Source organism: Oreochromis niloticus, linkage group LG3, assembly GCF_001858045.2.
Source record: "Oreochromis niloticus isolate F11D_XX linkage group LG3, O_niloticus_UMD_NMBU, whole genome shotgun sequence".
Classification (NCBI taxonomy): domain Eukaryota; kingdom Metazoa; phylum Chordata; class Actinopteri; order Cichliformes; family Cichlidae; genus Oreochromis; species Oreochromis niloticus.
This window is the reverse complement of record NC_031967.2, coordinates 76,098,269-76,113,594: the sequence shown is the minus strand read 5'-3', so window position 1 is coordinate 76,113,594 and position 15,326 is coordinate 76,098,269. Positions and strand designations below refer to the sequence as shown.

Sequence of the window (15,326 nt, the reverse complement as noted above, 5' to 3'; positions counted from 1 at the left end):
GTCTCCGGCTTCCTCGCCGTCGCCTGCGGCCTCTTCGTCTCCGGCTTCCTCGCCGTCGCCTGCGGCCTCTTCGTCTCCGGCTTCCTCGCCGTCACCTGCGGCCTCATCGTCTCCGGCTTCCACGCCGTCACCTGCGGCCTCATCGTCTCCGGCTTCCACGCCGTCACCTGCGGCCTCATCGTCTCCGGCTTCCACGCCGTCACCTGCGGCCTCATCGTCTCCGGCTTCCACGCCGTCACCTGCGGCCTCATCAGCCTCGCCTGGTCCAGCCTCCGAGTCTTCAGCGTCGCCTGGTCCTACCCCGTCGGGGTCCGCAGCTGACTGGCCACCTTTCAGGCCACTGGCCAGGCGACATCGCCGTCGTGGGCGGCCCCCGGACCGCCTTCGCCTGAGTCGCCGCCGCTGCCGTCCTCACGGCCGGCCTCCTGAACTGTTTCCTGGGCTCCGGTGCTGTCGGCCCCCTGGCCGACCCCCTGAACTGCTTCCACGTGGCCGCCGCTGCCTTCCGCACGGCCGGCCTCCTGAACTGTTTCCTGGGCTCCGGTGCGGTCGGCCCCCTGGCCGTCCCCCTGAACTGTGCCCACGTCGGCACCGCTGCCATCCTCACGGCCGGCCCCCTGAACTGTCCGGGCTCCTGGGTTGTCGGCCCCCGGGCCGGCCCCCTGACCTGGGTCCACATCGCCACCGTGGCCTTCCGCACGGTCGGCCCCCGGAACTGTTTGGACTCCTGTGCGGTCGGCCCCTGGCCGGCCCCCTGAACTTTTCTGTTTTAGACTCTGTTTCCTTGGGCTCCAGTGTGTTTCTTTTGTTGTTTTTTGGTGCTGGCTCGTGTTTTGCTTTTGGTTTTTTTTGTCCCTCTTGTGCTCCTGTTTTGGTTTTGCCTCGAGCCCTCCGTCCTGGACCCCCACCGCCCGCCCTGGTCGGGTTGTTTGTTGTGGTGTTTTGTTTTTTTTTTTTTTTTTCTCTCTGGCTGTTTTGTTTCCTTGTTGGGCTGTCTGGGGCCAGCCTTTGACGGGGGGGTACTGTCACGATCCTGGGTCCTTTTGACCCAGCGTTTTGTGTTTTCTACTAGTGTCATTTTGGTTCTGTTCTTCCTCCGGTTTAGTGTTGTTCTGTTCTGCCGTCTACCCTTGTGTTAAGTCCGCGTTTGCTAGTCTGTGTCTTTGTGTGTATGTGTTTCCTGTTTTATTGTGACGGTCTGTGCCTTATGTCAGTGTGTCCTGTTTACGTTCCTCCACCTCGTCAGCTGTGATGTCTTCCAGGTGTGTTCCCCTCCTGTTTCCCTTCCCCTGATTCCTGGCGTGTGTATTTATAGTGTGTGTTACCTCGTCCTCGTCGCTGGTTCGTCTGTGTTATTCCCCTCCATTTTCCTGCGTATTCTGGCCGCATTATTCTCCCTGCATCTCCGTTTCATGTTTCAAGGTTTCAGCTCGCTCACCACTTAAGCAGTCTGCATCTTGGGTCCTTATCTACACTCCACACGTCTGCCACATCGGACGTGACAAAAACAGTCAAAACAATAGTGGATAATAATTGTTGCTTTCCTGGAAAGAGAGAAGAAAAGAACAATTAGATTTGATTCATACATCAGTATAACAAATATAAAAATATGTGAAGGTTTGTCATAAAATCACATCTGCTTCATAAATATAAACAATTCAAGTCTACACAGTCCATCAGTTAATCAGCGATACTAACTTATTTAGTCTGGAAGAGATCATTTTGTTCAGCTTTCCTCTAACACACCATCAGCTATTACAGCAAATGCAAAAGGACTCAAGTTTGACAAATCTCAAAATGAATCTTGCCATTGGTACATTTACTGCACATGTATAACTTGGGGAACTGTGCTGAACCAGCCTTCAGTAAGGAGGACAAGACACCTACTACACGTGATACATGGGCTTATATAAGCACTTCCCATCTACATACAGTGAACAAAATTTTCCATACTCCAAGGGTTCTAAGAAATCCAATACACTATCTTTGCTCCCTTCACATTAGGAATAATACACTAATACTGTTCTTTTCCAGAACCTCTTTTTTTCACGCCCAGCAGCATCCAGTGCTTGTGACCAGTTCTTTCATACACTATTACTTCTTTTTTTTGTTTTAATTTTGACTACACATCAAATAATTATCACACAGTGTGATATTTCTGTTAGAACGCTTCAGGCTTTTTTTCTTAAAAAATGACAGAGACAAAGGTGAGCAATGAGACATGTAGGCAAAATATTTAAGGTTTATTTTGCATAAAAGTGGTGTGATAAACAAACATGTTGCTGTTGGCTAGAAATTGGGAAATGTTGAGCTTCCTTTCTGTTATCTGATTGCAGCTGCTTGTGTGGTTTCACCAATGTTCCTAAAAACCAAACTTACTCACGCAGCTTAGAGCGGAGCAAAAATATGCAGGCAAAAACCTTTAAAGTGTATCTGTTCTTATTATGCTTACACAACATGTTGATGTATTTAAAGCCACACTGAAGATGCTGAATATGGTTTGACAAGTCATATTGAAATAAGTGTGTTTCTCTGATGTAGAAAGATAAAGCTATAAATTATGTTCTGTAAATAGTTGGCAGCTATCTGAGCCTCTCTCTCTTTGCTCCCCTGACACTGAGTGATCTTCCTGTTTTCAGCTCATCAAATTTCCATTGCTCTTTCAGGTATAAGTCTCTGTCATGTCACTTTTGCTGTCATGTCAAATTTTTTCTGCTGCTTGTGCTTTGTAGAAGCCATCTGCTTTCTTTCACTCCCCCAGATCCTCAACCTCATGCATAGCTAGTATGTCATTCATTGCTATCTGGTAATTCTTTTTTTGTTTTCTCCCACTGGGCGTAAACAGATGTTTTGGTTGTATGTTCTCGCTGGATTAACCCTGTGCTAGCCACCTCCTTCATGAATTAATATGCATTAATGTGCAAAGTGTCATGAACATTGATCAACAACCACTGATTAAGGACCATTGATCATTGATCAAATATTGTTGATCAAAGGCCATGAGTACCATTCAGAGAGAGTTAGGGAATGGCTGCAATCACAGCATTGTAAGATGGTGAATCCTTGAATCAGAGACGGTCTTTCCCTTCTTATGGAAGTTTTCATTTGGACTCATAATTCTGACGCTCTCTACAGGAAAGGGCAGAGCAGACTGTACCTGCTGTGAAGACTCAGGTCTTTTGGAGTGAAGGGCCCACTCCTGAAGACATTCTATGACTCTGTAGTATGTATGTATCTTTTAAGGTGTGGTCTGCTGGGGTGGCAACATCTCTGCCGGGGACAGGAAGAGACTGAACAGGTTGATCAGAAGGGCCAGCTCTGTCCTAGGATGCCCTCTGGACCCAGTGGAGGTGGTGAGTGACAGGAGAATGGTGGTTAAGCTGTCATCCCTGATGGACAACATCTCCCACCCCAAGGGGAAACTCTGACAGCACTGATCAGCTCCTTCAGTGGCTGCGGCACCCACGGTGTGGGACGGAGAGATTTCGCAGGTCTATACTCCCCACTGCTGTCAGATTCCACAACAAAGACTCCAACTGATCAAACACACACACATCCACACATGTGCAATAGCAATAACACTAAGTGCAATACTCTTTTTCTGACAAAGTTGTATTTTTACTCAGTTGTATACAGCATTTGTATTCTATTTTTATCCTATTGTATATTTTATTTTATTTATTCTACTGTATATAGTATTTTATTTTATTCTATTCTGTATAGTTGTGTACAGTATTTTATTCTTATTGTATTCTATTTTTTTGCTATACAACTTTTGCACTATCCACTTCCTGCTGTGACAAAACAAATTTCCCATGTTTGGGACTAATAAAGGTTATCTTGTGGTGGACCACTGGAGGGCTCCACTCACACCCAGTTCTCAGGAAGTGTTGTTGCTATGTTTTGGAGGGAAAAGTGTTCAGTTCTGTGGTGATGAGTAATAAACGAGGAGTGTTAATCGAGAGCTCTCATGTCGTCTGTGTTTACCTCCACATTGGTGACCCCTGACTCGAACATGCTGCAGTCCGATGGTGGCACCATCGCCGTGGCACCGACTCCGCTCTGGATGCATCAGCAGCCGCCAGCCCTCTGCCTCCGGCTGCAGCTGCGTTTGCTGTGCCGCTCGAGCTGCCGGACTTTTGGCTTCACGATCCCCCGTCGTGGTTCATGCACGTGGAGGCTCAGTTCGCCCTTCGTGGCATCTCGGCTGACGACACGAAATATCACCAGGTGGTGGCCTCTCTTGACCCGCTAGCCACCCGTCGTGCATTCACTCTCCTCCGGGACCCACCCGCCCGAGGGAAGTACGCCGCCCTTAAGGAGCTGCTTCTTCGGCGCTATGCCCTCTCCAAAGCAGAGCGAGCCGAGAAGCTTCTCTCCCTCTCAGGCCTGGGTGGCGGTACAGCTCTCGAACTGATGGAGCGCATGCTGTCCTTTCTCGGTCCGGACGACGGGGGATTCCTGTTCGCCCACATCTTCCTCCGACAGCTGCCGGCGGCCGTGAGAGCCGGCCTCGCCAACTCTCCGCTTCTGGGCACGAAGGATTATCGCTCCCTGGCTGAGGACGCGGATCGTATTCTCTTGGCTACCCGCGCTTTCCACGATCACGACCTAGTTCCAGCCTCGCCGGCGGCGCCTTCTACTTCCCCGCTGACCTGCCCCGACATGTCCGCTCCTTCACTGGCGGCAAAGGTCGCGGCACAGCCACACCGCGGACGGGACCTCTGTTTCTACCATCAGCGTTTTGGCCCCAGAGCACGCCGCTGCTTGCTGCCTTGTGCTTTTCTGACTCTGGGACACGGGCCCCGACAGCGCGCTGTAGCGGCCGCGACCGCTGGCGACAAAGAAAAACTGTTCTTCATAGAAGACTCGCACTCCGGGAGACGTTTCCTGGTCGACTCCGGCTCCCAGAAGAGCCTCCTTCCCCCGTCCGGCGCCGACAGTTTAGCAGCGGGCTGCGGACCGCAGCTTATTGCGGCTAATGGCTCTCCCATCGCAACGTTCGGGGAAAGGTTCGTGACTGTTTGTTTTCATGGTCGGGATTTCCAATGGACCTTTGTTGTTGCCGCTAGCTCTGTACCTATTTTGGGCGCTGATTTTCTTTGTGTCCACGGACTGCTGGTCGATGTTGCTAACAGACGCTTAATCGACGCCCAGTCTTTTTCTTCAGTACCCTGTTTCACTCGCACCATCGAGCCCCTGAATCGGGCTAATTTGGTGACTTCTGGGAATGTTTTTCAGCGTTTGCTCTCTGAGTTCCCTTCACTGACTGTTCCTAATTTCTCAAACACGGCAACGAAGCACGGGGTTGAACATTATATTCCGACGGTCAGTCCCCCGGTGTTCACACGTGCGCGCCGCCTCGACCCCGCGAAACTCTCTGTCGCTCGGCAAGAGTTTGCCGCTATGGAGCGCCTCGGCATTGTGCAACGCTCGAATAGTGCCTGGGCCTCTCCGCTACACATGGTGCCCAAGTCCGATGGTCGGTGGCGGCCGTGTGGGGATTTTCGCCGTTTGAATAATGTCACGGAGAACGACCGTTACCCCATTCCCCACATACAGGATTTTTCCACCCACCTCACCGGCACCTCGATTTTTTCTAAAATTGACTTGGTGCGGGGGTATCACCAGGTTCCCGTGCGCGCCGAAGATGTCCCAAAAACTGCCGCTATTACCCCTTTCGGCCTGTTTGAATTTTTGCACATGCCGTTCGGACTGAATGGCACCGCCCAGACTTTTCAGCGGTTGATGGACTCTGTCTTGCGCGGACTGCCTTTCGTCTTCGTGTACCTTGACGATATATTGGTGGCCAGCTGTTCTGAGAGTCAGCATGCGTCACATTTGCGTCAGGTTTTCTAGCGCTTGGCGGCACACGGCCTGATCGTCAACCCCTCCAAGTGCCAGTTCGGCTTGCCGATTCTGGATTTCTTGGGCAACCGCATTTCCGCTGACGGTGTGGTTCCGTTGCCGGACAAGGTCCGGGCCGTTTCGGCTGGCCCACCCGTTTCCGTCGGCGGAGATTGCGTTGACCAGCGACGCGTCGGACGTGGCGGTGGGCGCAGTGCTGGAGCAGCAGGTCTCCGGTGTCTGGCAACCGCTTGCCTTTTTCAGTCGCACGCTTAGGGACAGTGAGCGCAAATATAGCGTTTTTGACAGGGAGTTGCTGGCCCTGCACCTCGCGACCCGGCATTTTCGTTTTTTTCTCGAGGGTCGGAGTTTCACCGCGTACGTCGATCATAAACCCTTGACATTCGCGATGTCCAAGTTCTCTGACCAGTGGAGCGGGCGCCAGCAGCGCCAGCTGGCAGCCATTTCCGAGTTCACAACTGACATTCAGCACGTGGCTGGTAAATCCAACTGCGTGGCTGACTGTCTATCCCGTGCGCTGGTTTCTCCCGTTTATGTTGGCATAGACTTTGACGCTATGGCCGCTGACCAACGGGCGGACCCGGACGTCCTTGCCCTTCGGTCTGAGCAAACGGGCCTTGTACTGGAGGACAGACCCGTGTGGAACGGCGGGCCTAGCCTGCTTTGTGACGTTTCCACCGGCCGAACACGCCCTGTTCCACTTTCGTGGCGTCGTCGCGTTTTCGACCCCGTACACGCCCTCTCTCATCCGGGCGTCCGGGCCTCGGTCAAGCTGGTCAGCTCTAGGTTCGTTTGTCCGGGCCTTCGTAAATCGATGAAAGACTGGGCAGCAGCGTGCATCCCATGCCAACGCGCTAAGATCCATAGGTACACACAGGTGCCCCTCGAATCCTTCCGCATTCCAGGGAGGCGTTTTGATCATGTACATGTGGATCTGGTTGGTCCCCTGCCGCAGTCACAAGGTTTCACGCACCTTTTGACTGTGGTGGACCACACAACCCGCTGGCCTGAGGCAGTGCCTCTGGCGTCCACTACAGCAGCAGCAGTGGCCAGGGCATTTTTGTCAACGTGGGTTTTGCGTTTCGGTCCCCCGCCGACATCACCTCAGACAGGGGCCCCAAGTTCGTTTCCGAGCTTTGGTCTGCCATGGCTGACGGCCTGGGCATCAAGGTCCACCGAACCACTGCGTACCACCCGCAGGCCAACGGGATGTGCGAGCGTTTCCACCGGTCGCTTAAGGCCGCGTTCCGTGCTTCTCTCACAGATGGCAACTGGGTTGACCGCCTTCCATGGGTTTTACTGGGGTTGCGCTGCACGGTTAAAGAAGACCTCGGGGTTTCCCCGGCTGAACTTGTCCTCGGTCAGCCCCTCCGGGTCCCCAGGGAATTCTTGCCCGAGAGCCCACCCCCGTGCTTCGCTCCCTCTGTGCTGTCTCTCCGTCCCCCGAGAGACTCATTTTTTCTTCCTGACCCAGTGCACCATTGTCTGCCCAACACCTTTGTTCCGAGGTCGTTGGACTCTTCGCAGTTTGTTTTCATCAGGCATGACGCTCATAGGCCTCCGCTGCGTCCACTGTATGACAGCCCCTTTAGGGTTATTCAACCGGGCCGGAAGCATTTCCTTTTGGACTTTGGGGGTCGTCAGGAGACTGTGTCTATTGACAGACTTAAACCGGCACATGTGCTGCAGGATGATCAGTTGGTGCCGGCTCAGGCCCCCCGCCGTGGCCGCCCGCCTTCCACTGGACTGGACAACCCTGCTTCTTCCTCTGGGAGCACCCCCCACCTGACAGGGCCCGAGCTATCTTCAGCTTCTCCTGGTCGCCCATGCCAGCCTGGTCCTCAGGCTCGTTTCCCCTCAGCCAGCTCTCCACCTCCCCGGTTCAGCCGTTCTGGACGTTTGATTAAAGCAAGGGTTCTGGACTAGGGGATGACCCTACTGGGTGTTCGGGGGGGGGGCATGTGTGGTGGACCACTGGAGGGCTCCACTCACACCCAGTTCTCAGGAAGTGTTGTTGTTATGTTTTGGAGGGAAAAGTGTTCAGTTCTGTGGTGATGAGTAATAAACGAGGAGTGCTAATCGAGAGCTCTCGTGTCGTCTGTGTTTACCTCCACAATCTTATCTTATTTAATAAAGCCTGCAGACAAACTGAGCGGTAGCAAACATCCTTTAATAAAGGATGGCTTGTCCAAATGTGCTTTACAGCTCTCAAATGACCTGAAGACAAAGATTGTTCACCATCATGGTTTAGGGGAAGGATACAGAAAGCTGTCTCACAGATTTAAGCTGTCTGTTTCCACAGTTAGGAACATATTGAGAAAATGGAAGACCACAGGCTCAGTTCAAGTTAAGTCTCGAAGTGGCAGACCAAGAAAAATCTCGGATAGACAGAAGCGACGAATGGTGAGAACAGTCAGTCAACCCACAGACCAGCACCAAACACCTACAACATCATCTTGCAGCAGATGGAGTCACTGTGCATCATTGAACCATTCAGCGCATTTTACACAAGGAGATGCTGTATGTGAGAGTGATGCAGAGGAAGCCTTTTCTCTGCCCACAGCACAAACAGAGCAGCTTGAGGTTTGCTAAAGCACATTTTGACAAGCCAGCTTCATTCTGGAATAAGGTGCTGTGGACTGATGAAACTAAAATTGAGTTATTTGGGCATAACAAGGGGCATTATTCATGGAGGAAAAAGAACACAGCATTCCAAGAAAAGCACCTGCTAGCTACAGTAAAATATGGTGGTGGTTCCCTCATGCTGTGGGGCTGTGTGGCCAGTACAGGGACTGGGAATCTTGTCAAAGTTGAGGGACACATGGATTCCACTCAGTATCAGCCGATTCTGGAGACCAATGTCCAGGAATCAATGACAAAGCTAAAGCTGCGCCAGGGCTGGATCTTTCAACAAGACAACGAGCCAAAACACTGCTCAAAATCCACTAAGGCATTCATTCAGAGGAACAAGTACAATGTTCTGGAATGGCCATCTCAGTCCCCAGACCTGAATATTATTGAAAATCTGTGGTGTGAGCTAAAGAGAGCTGTTCATGCTCGGAAGCCATCAAACCTGAATGAACTAGAGATGTTTTGTAAAGACGAAAGGTCCAAAATACCTTCAACCACAATCCAGACTCTCATTGGAACCTACAGCAAGAGTTTAGAGGCTGTAATTTCTGCAAAAGGCAGATCTACTAAATATTGATTTCATTTCTTTTTTGTGGTGCCCAAATTCATGCACCTGCTTGATTTTGTTTAAATAATTATTGCACACTTTCTGTAAATCCAATAAACTTCATTTCACTTCTCAAATATCACTGTGTGTGCGTCTGGCCGCTATATCTGTGGGGATGGTGTTCACTCTGTGTTGGAGTGTCCTGATGACATCCAGTTTGTGCTTCAGTGTTTGATAAGTGTATGTGTTGGTTTACTGTACAACTTTTGTCCCCTATTGGTGATGGAAATCTCACAGTTTAGGAAGGCTAACCTGTCATATTTTCCATATTCTCCTTGGTAAACCTGATGTGTTGGTCCACAAAGTTCATGTGATCAGTGAATACCTGAAACAATGACTTGGTGGTGTTCGAGGGTAGGGTTTTCCTGTTAGTGTCAACTGTCTATGAATGATACTTGATCTCAGTTTCCTGAAAATAGTGTCATTTGAAGGCTAGCAAACAGTATGTTGTTCCCAGGCATACTGATATGAGAGCCATGTTGTATGTGGTAATGTCCCCGATCTAATAACACCAGGAATGCACAGAGGACACACACAAACTTGGATTCATAGTTATTATTTATTTAAGACAAGAAAATACACTACTGTTCAGGATGACGCAACAGCATGTACAGGAGGAGGTGGATGAGACTCCGCCTCTGACCTTACACAAGTGCTGCGACAAACCAGGAAATAAGCTGTTCCTCTTTCTCGGTAAAGAGAGACACACAGACAATCAGACTGAGTTCAGACCAAACTAGCAGCTTCCTCTGAGTGAGTCCAGCTACAGGAGAGAAAAGTGGAAAACTCCAACACTGCTGCTTCAAGCTGCTGACGCTCCACACACTGAATGTGAGTTTGAGCAAAAACACGACTAAAAGGAAGTTTCAGTGAAAGTAGTAGAGGAGGGAGGGGAGCCAGGACTGACTGTACTTCTTGTCTGCTGTTTTCAGCTTCACTCACAGACTCAATGGCCTCCAGATCAGAGGAGGATCTCTGCTGTCTGTTATGTCAGCAGGTCTTCAGAGATCCTGTTATTCTGTCATGTAGTCACAGCTTCTGTGAAGACTGTCTGAAGACATGGTGGGAAAAGAGAACAACACACGAGTGTCCAGTTTGTAAGGAAATATCAGTTTATGATCCACCTTTAAACCGAGCTTTGAAGAACCTGTGTGAGTCGTTCTTACAGGAGAGAGATCAGAGAGCTTCAGAGGCTCTCTGCAGTCTGCACTCTGAGAAACTCAAACTCTTCTGTCTGGACCATCAGCAGCCAGTGTGTCTCGTCTGCAGAGACTCAGAAAAACACACCAATCACAGATTCAGACCCATCGATGAAGTTGCACAACAACACAAGAAAGAACTTCATCAAACTCTGGAGCCCTTAAAGAAGAAGTTAAAGGTTTGTGAAGAAGTTCAAGTGAAGTTTGATCAAACAGCAGAACACATTAAGGTCCAGGCCCGACACACAGAGAGGCAGATTAAGGAGCAGTTTAAGAAGCTTCACCAGTTTCTAGCAGAGGAAGAGGAGGCCAGGCTGGCTGCACTGAGGGAGGAAGAGGAGCAGAAGAGTGGGATGATGAAGGAGAAGATGGAGGCTCTGAGCAGAGAGATAGCAGCTCTTTCAGACACAGTCAGAGCCACAGAGGAGGAGCTGAGAGCTGAAGATGTCTCATTCCTGCACAACTTCAAGGCTGCAGTGGAAAGAGTCCAGCGCTGCCCCCTGCTGCATGATCCACAGCTGCCCTCAGGAGCTCTGATAGACCAGGCCAAACACCTGGGCAACCTGACCTTCAACATCTGGAACATAATGAAGGACATGGTCTCCTACACTCCTCTCATTCTGGACCCAAACACTGCTCATCCAGAACTCTTCCTGTCTGAAGATCTGACCAGTGTGAGATATGGAGAAGAGAGGCAGCAGCTTCCTGATAATCCAGAGAGGTTTGATTATTACATTTCTGTCCTGGGCTCTGAGGGCTTTAAGTCAGGGACTCACAGCTGGGATGTCGAGGTTGGAAATAATACAAGCTGGATGCTTGGTGTGGTAGAAGAGTCTATTCGGAGGAAGGGAAACACAGAGTTTGGATTTTGGGGTGTAATGTTCAGTTTAGGTAAATACTCAACACGATCACCATCAGCAGGATTCTATAATCTCTCAGTAAAGAAGAAGCTCCAGAGGATCAGAGTGAATCTGGACTGGAACAGAGGAAAGCTGTCGTTCTCTGATCCTGATACTAACACACACATACACACCTTCACACACACTTTCTTTCACAGGATGTTTCCATTTATTCAAACTGGGGATGATGTCAAGGTGTTGCCGGTGACGATGACGGTGTCAGTGTCAGCGTTAGTGGAGCAGGTCAGTTCAGGATGGTTTTTTTTCTAATGTGCTTTCCTGTCAGTGCTGCATGCAGCCAAAACCCCAAATATTTCAAAGATATTCTTGTTTAGCTTTTTGTCCTTTTTAACATTGTGCTCTAAAGCTTCTGTGACTATAGCTTATTCAGTTCAAAATTTTAAGTTTATTTGTAATGTATGACAGCAGTAAGCTACAGCACAAATGGTGGTATAAAATCTGTTTTGGATTGTTTGTTATTTTATATGGGTATATGCTGTATTAATTATTTTTCTGTTCTTTTTGAGTTCCCTGGCCTCCGCTCCAGTCTTTCTCGATTTGAGTGAAAGAGGAGGTTGAGGGTGGAGCTGGTTTAAAAGCAGAAGCCAATAAAATGGACTGAATCATGTGTTGCGATCACACAGGGGGGAATGGCGTTCTTCTTAAATACACACACACACACACACACACACACACACACACACACACTTGTTTAATAGATTACTTCTCTGTGTTCTTGGCTTATTGGTCCCTAATAGTGCTGTCCACCTTTTCACATGGAAATCATTTCACTGTTTCTCACTGAATGACTCCCCAAACTAGATTTGAAATTCTATCAAGTTTCTAATCATTACAAGTGATTCATGTTTCTATTTGATGTGTGTAAATGGAGATGATTTAGTTTGCTGGGATATGGACTGACATGTGTTGAATGGGAGGAGCAGTTTGTTGTTGTCTTCTTGTCTGTTTATGACAACAATAAATATATTGTTGAAACAATGATTCATGTTTAACTCCATATATGAAATGTTTCTGATATTTGAATTCTGTTTGATTAAAGACTTTCTTCATGACACAAATGAGATTTCAGTGTATTAATAGAACTAAATAAGCTCAGAGTTGAAAGGCTGGAGTATTATGTACGTGCTTCACTGTCAGTATCTTCAGGGGGATTCAAAGTCATGAGATAAACTAGTGTAGAGAAAAATATCTGAGCTTTATTTTGTATCAAAGCAGAGTGTGTCATCCAGTGTTAGGGTTGAAAAATCATAAATTCAGTGTTATTGTTTGGATTTGAAATATTGCAGGTACATAGAGTGCAGAGGGTTTCGCAGCATGCTTACACATACACCAGTGATGGCTTTTTATAAGTCTCTGGGTCACAGAGTCCAAACAAGATGTCCTGAACTGGGTCTAAGAATCAACTGAAGGATAACATTCGACAATTAAGGCTACAGAGGGTGTGTTTTTGTGTCCATGTCTCTCTTATTTCAGGAAAAGGAACTGATAGGAGGTCGAGGGACTGAATGGACTTGGATCGAACAGGTAAGATTCGCAGCAGACGGCCACGTTGGTGTTGAGAGAAGATAGCCATAATAATCTTCTGTTATTGTCACAGTACATGAGCTGTACGGCCTGATGAGGGTCATCTTTTCTGTGAAGCAGTTTGCCGGTTCACACAAAAGTCCAGTGCTGCAAAACTTCTCATTTCAACTGCCAAAGCAAATTAAATCTTTTTAAACAAACTAAGAACTAATCATGGTGCGACTGGAGTCGTGTGTGTGAAGACTGATTTCAGCAGGAGTGGAGAGAGGGAAGAGTAGAGTGAACAGGTATTGTTTAGAAGGGTTCAGGAAATCTGAGCTGGCAGCAATCGCTTCAGAGTGTCGGGTCAGAACACTTAGAGGAACAAACAGGCAGAGTCCAGGAATAAAGTTGTCATTCTTTATATTTCAAGAATGGGCCCATGGGTGGGCGAGAGTGTGGGGTGTGAGTGTGTGTGGTTTGGTCTTATGAACGCACACACTGTCGGTTGTGCGGCTGCTGTTTGTCTCTGAACTGAAGCTGCATGTGTGCACATGAGCCAGCTTCAAACTTGGCAGTTTTGTGTCTGGATTAATGCAGGAAGATGTTCTTGTGTTTAAGTTTAAATATTTGAAATACTGTATTTGTGTTTCTGATAATATCTGTGAATACTGGATTACTATACATCAGAGAGAACTGTGTTTTTCCACATTATTACTTCTGTTTTTATTTGCTAATGTCAGAAATTATTTTTGAGAATAATAAAAGAAATGTTTGAAAAGAAACAATGTAAACAATTATGGACAAATAATATATGATCACAAGATTATATTTAAAAAATCAAGCTGCTGTAATGAGAAAAACCATTTGGGCTGAGCACAATTATCTGTAGTTTGTTTCCATTGAGGAACACTTCTGCATTACATAGACAGGCTTGTTTGTCCTGAGAACTCCTGTGTGAATGTAGATGAACATCAAAGTGTCAGATAGAGATACAGCACATGTAGCTGTACAAAAGATTACTTATACTCACTGTAGAGAATCCACAGGGACACCTGATGACAATGTTTAGAATCAGCAGCTTATTTAAACCATTTATTTGTCAGGAGTGTCGTGTGTGGAGGCGAGGAAGAGATGACCCAAACGCTGGACTCACGGTGCAGGATAATGGGGTTTATTGTAGGTAGGTTGGATGAACAGAACATGAACTGAAATGGCTGACTGGGTGGACGACTGACTGACTGAAGGACTGAATGGCTGGCTGACTGATCTGAACATACATGCGGAGAGACGACATTAACATCAATGACACGACAAAGAACTGGTGAAACCGAGGAGCTTAAATACACAGGTTGAATGATGACAATGATTGGAAACGGGTGAGTACAGGGCTGAACATAATCTGACTAATGACACAAGTTGACATGGGAAAAAACAGGAAGTGGGAACATTAGTGTGGCAAACTAAACTGAACATGAACAGAACTGAAAACATTGGGTCACCGACCCAGGAACCCTAACAGTACCCCCCCCCTTCAAAGGCCGGCACCCGACGACCGAAAGAGAGAAGGACCAGAACAGGGCGGGCGGAGGGGGCCCAGGACGGCCCCCTCCGCCCTGACATTATTAGCCACAAACATGAGGTCATGACCTGAAATAGTTTTCCAAAAGTCTTGAAGGAGATCCCAGAGACGCTGAGCACTTGTTGGCCCTTTTGCCTTCACTCTGCGGTCCATCACATCCCAAAACATCTCAACTGGATTTAGGTCAGGTGACTGTGGAGGTCAGGCCATCTGGACAATAAGTCTCACTATCTGTTTAACATCTCCCATGAAGTTACAATGCGCCAGTATTTCTGTGTGTGTGTGTATAGCACACATTTGTGGTGCTATCCTTTATGTATGTATGTGTATATGTAAAGCGCTTTGAGGGTCTCGAAAAGCGCTATATAAATGCAATCCATCATTATTGTTATCATTATTATAATTATGACACAAAAGTGACATTACTAAAACATGTTATCAATACATAAAATAAAGAAATATCAATCACAATCACCAACAGTGTCACCAGCAAAGCACCTCCACACCATCACACCTCCTCCTCTATGCTTCACAGTGGGAACCATGCATGTAGAGGTCATCTGTCCACCTTTTCTGTGTCGACCCAAAGACGCGGGAGGGAGAACCAAAGATCTCAAATTTGGACTAATCAGCTAAAAATACAGATTTCCACTGGTCTAGCGTCCATTCCTTGCGTTTCTTGGCCTAAACAACCCCCACCCCCCCAAAAAAAGTGCACATGTGAAACTTTGGTGTTAAGTGATGTGGTTGAAAAGTTTGAGTGCGCCTAACTTTTGTGATGGTGCGCCTAAGAAAAAAAGTTAGGTGCACCAGTGCAACCATGGAAAAAAGTTAGTCTAGAGCTCTGCGTCTGCTTGTTGCTTTTCCTTAGTAGTGGTTTCTTAGCAGCTGTTTGACCATAAAGGCCTGATTCACAGAGTCTCCTCTGAACAATTGATGTAGAGATGTGTCTGCTACTGGAACTCTGTGTGCCATTTACCTGGGCTCTAATCAGAGGTGCTCTTACCTTGTGATTT

The 15,326-nt window shown here is 48.0% G+C and overlaps 1 protein-coding gene across 1 annotated transcript; it reads left to right on the top strand.

The window, feature by feature from the left end:
- Positions 1-9,717: 9,717 nt before the first annotated feature.
- LOC109199868 (nuclear factor 7, brain-like) lies at positions 9,718-12,206 on the top strand. Its single transcript, XM_019355208.2, has 2 exons — positions 9,718-9,937; positions 10,039-12,206. Exon 2 carries the CDS (start codon positions 10,056-10,058, stop codon positions 11,472-11,474), a length of 1,419 nt encoding a protein of 472 aa, XP_019210753.1. The 5' UTR covers positions 9,718-9,937; positions 10,039-10,055; the 3' UTR covers positions 11,475-12,206.
- The last annotated feature ends 3,120 nt before the right edge of the window (positions 12,207-15,326 follow it).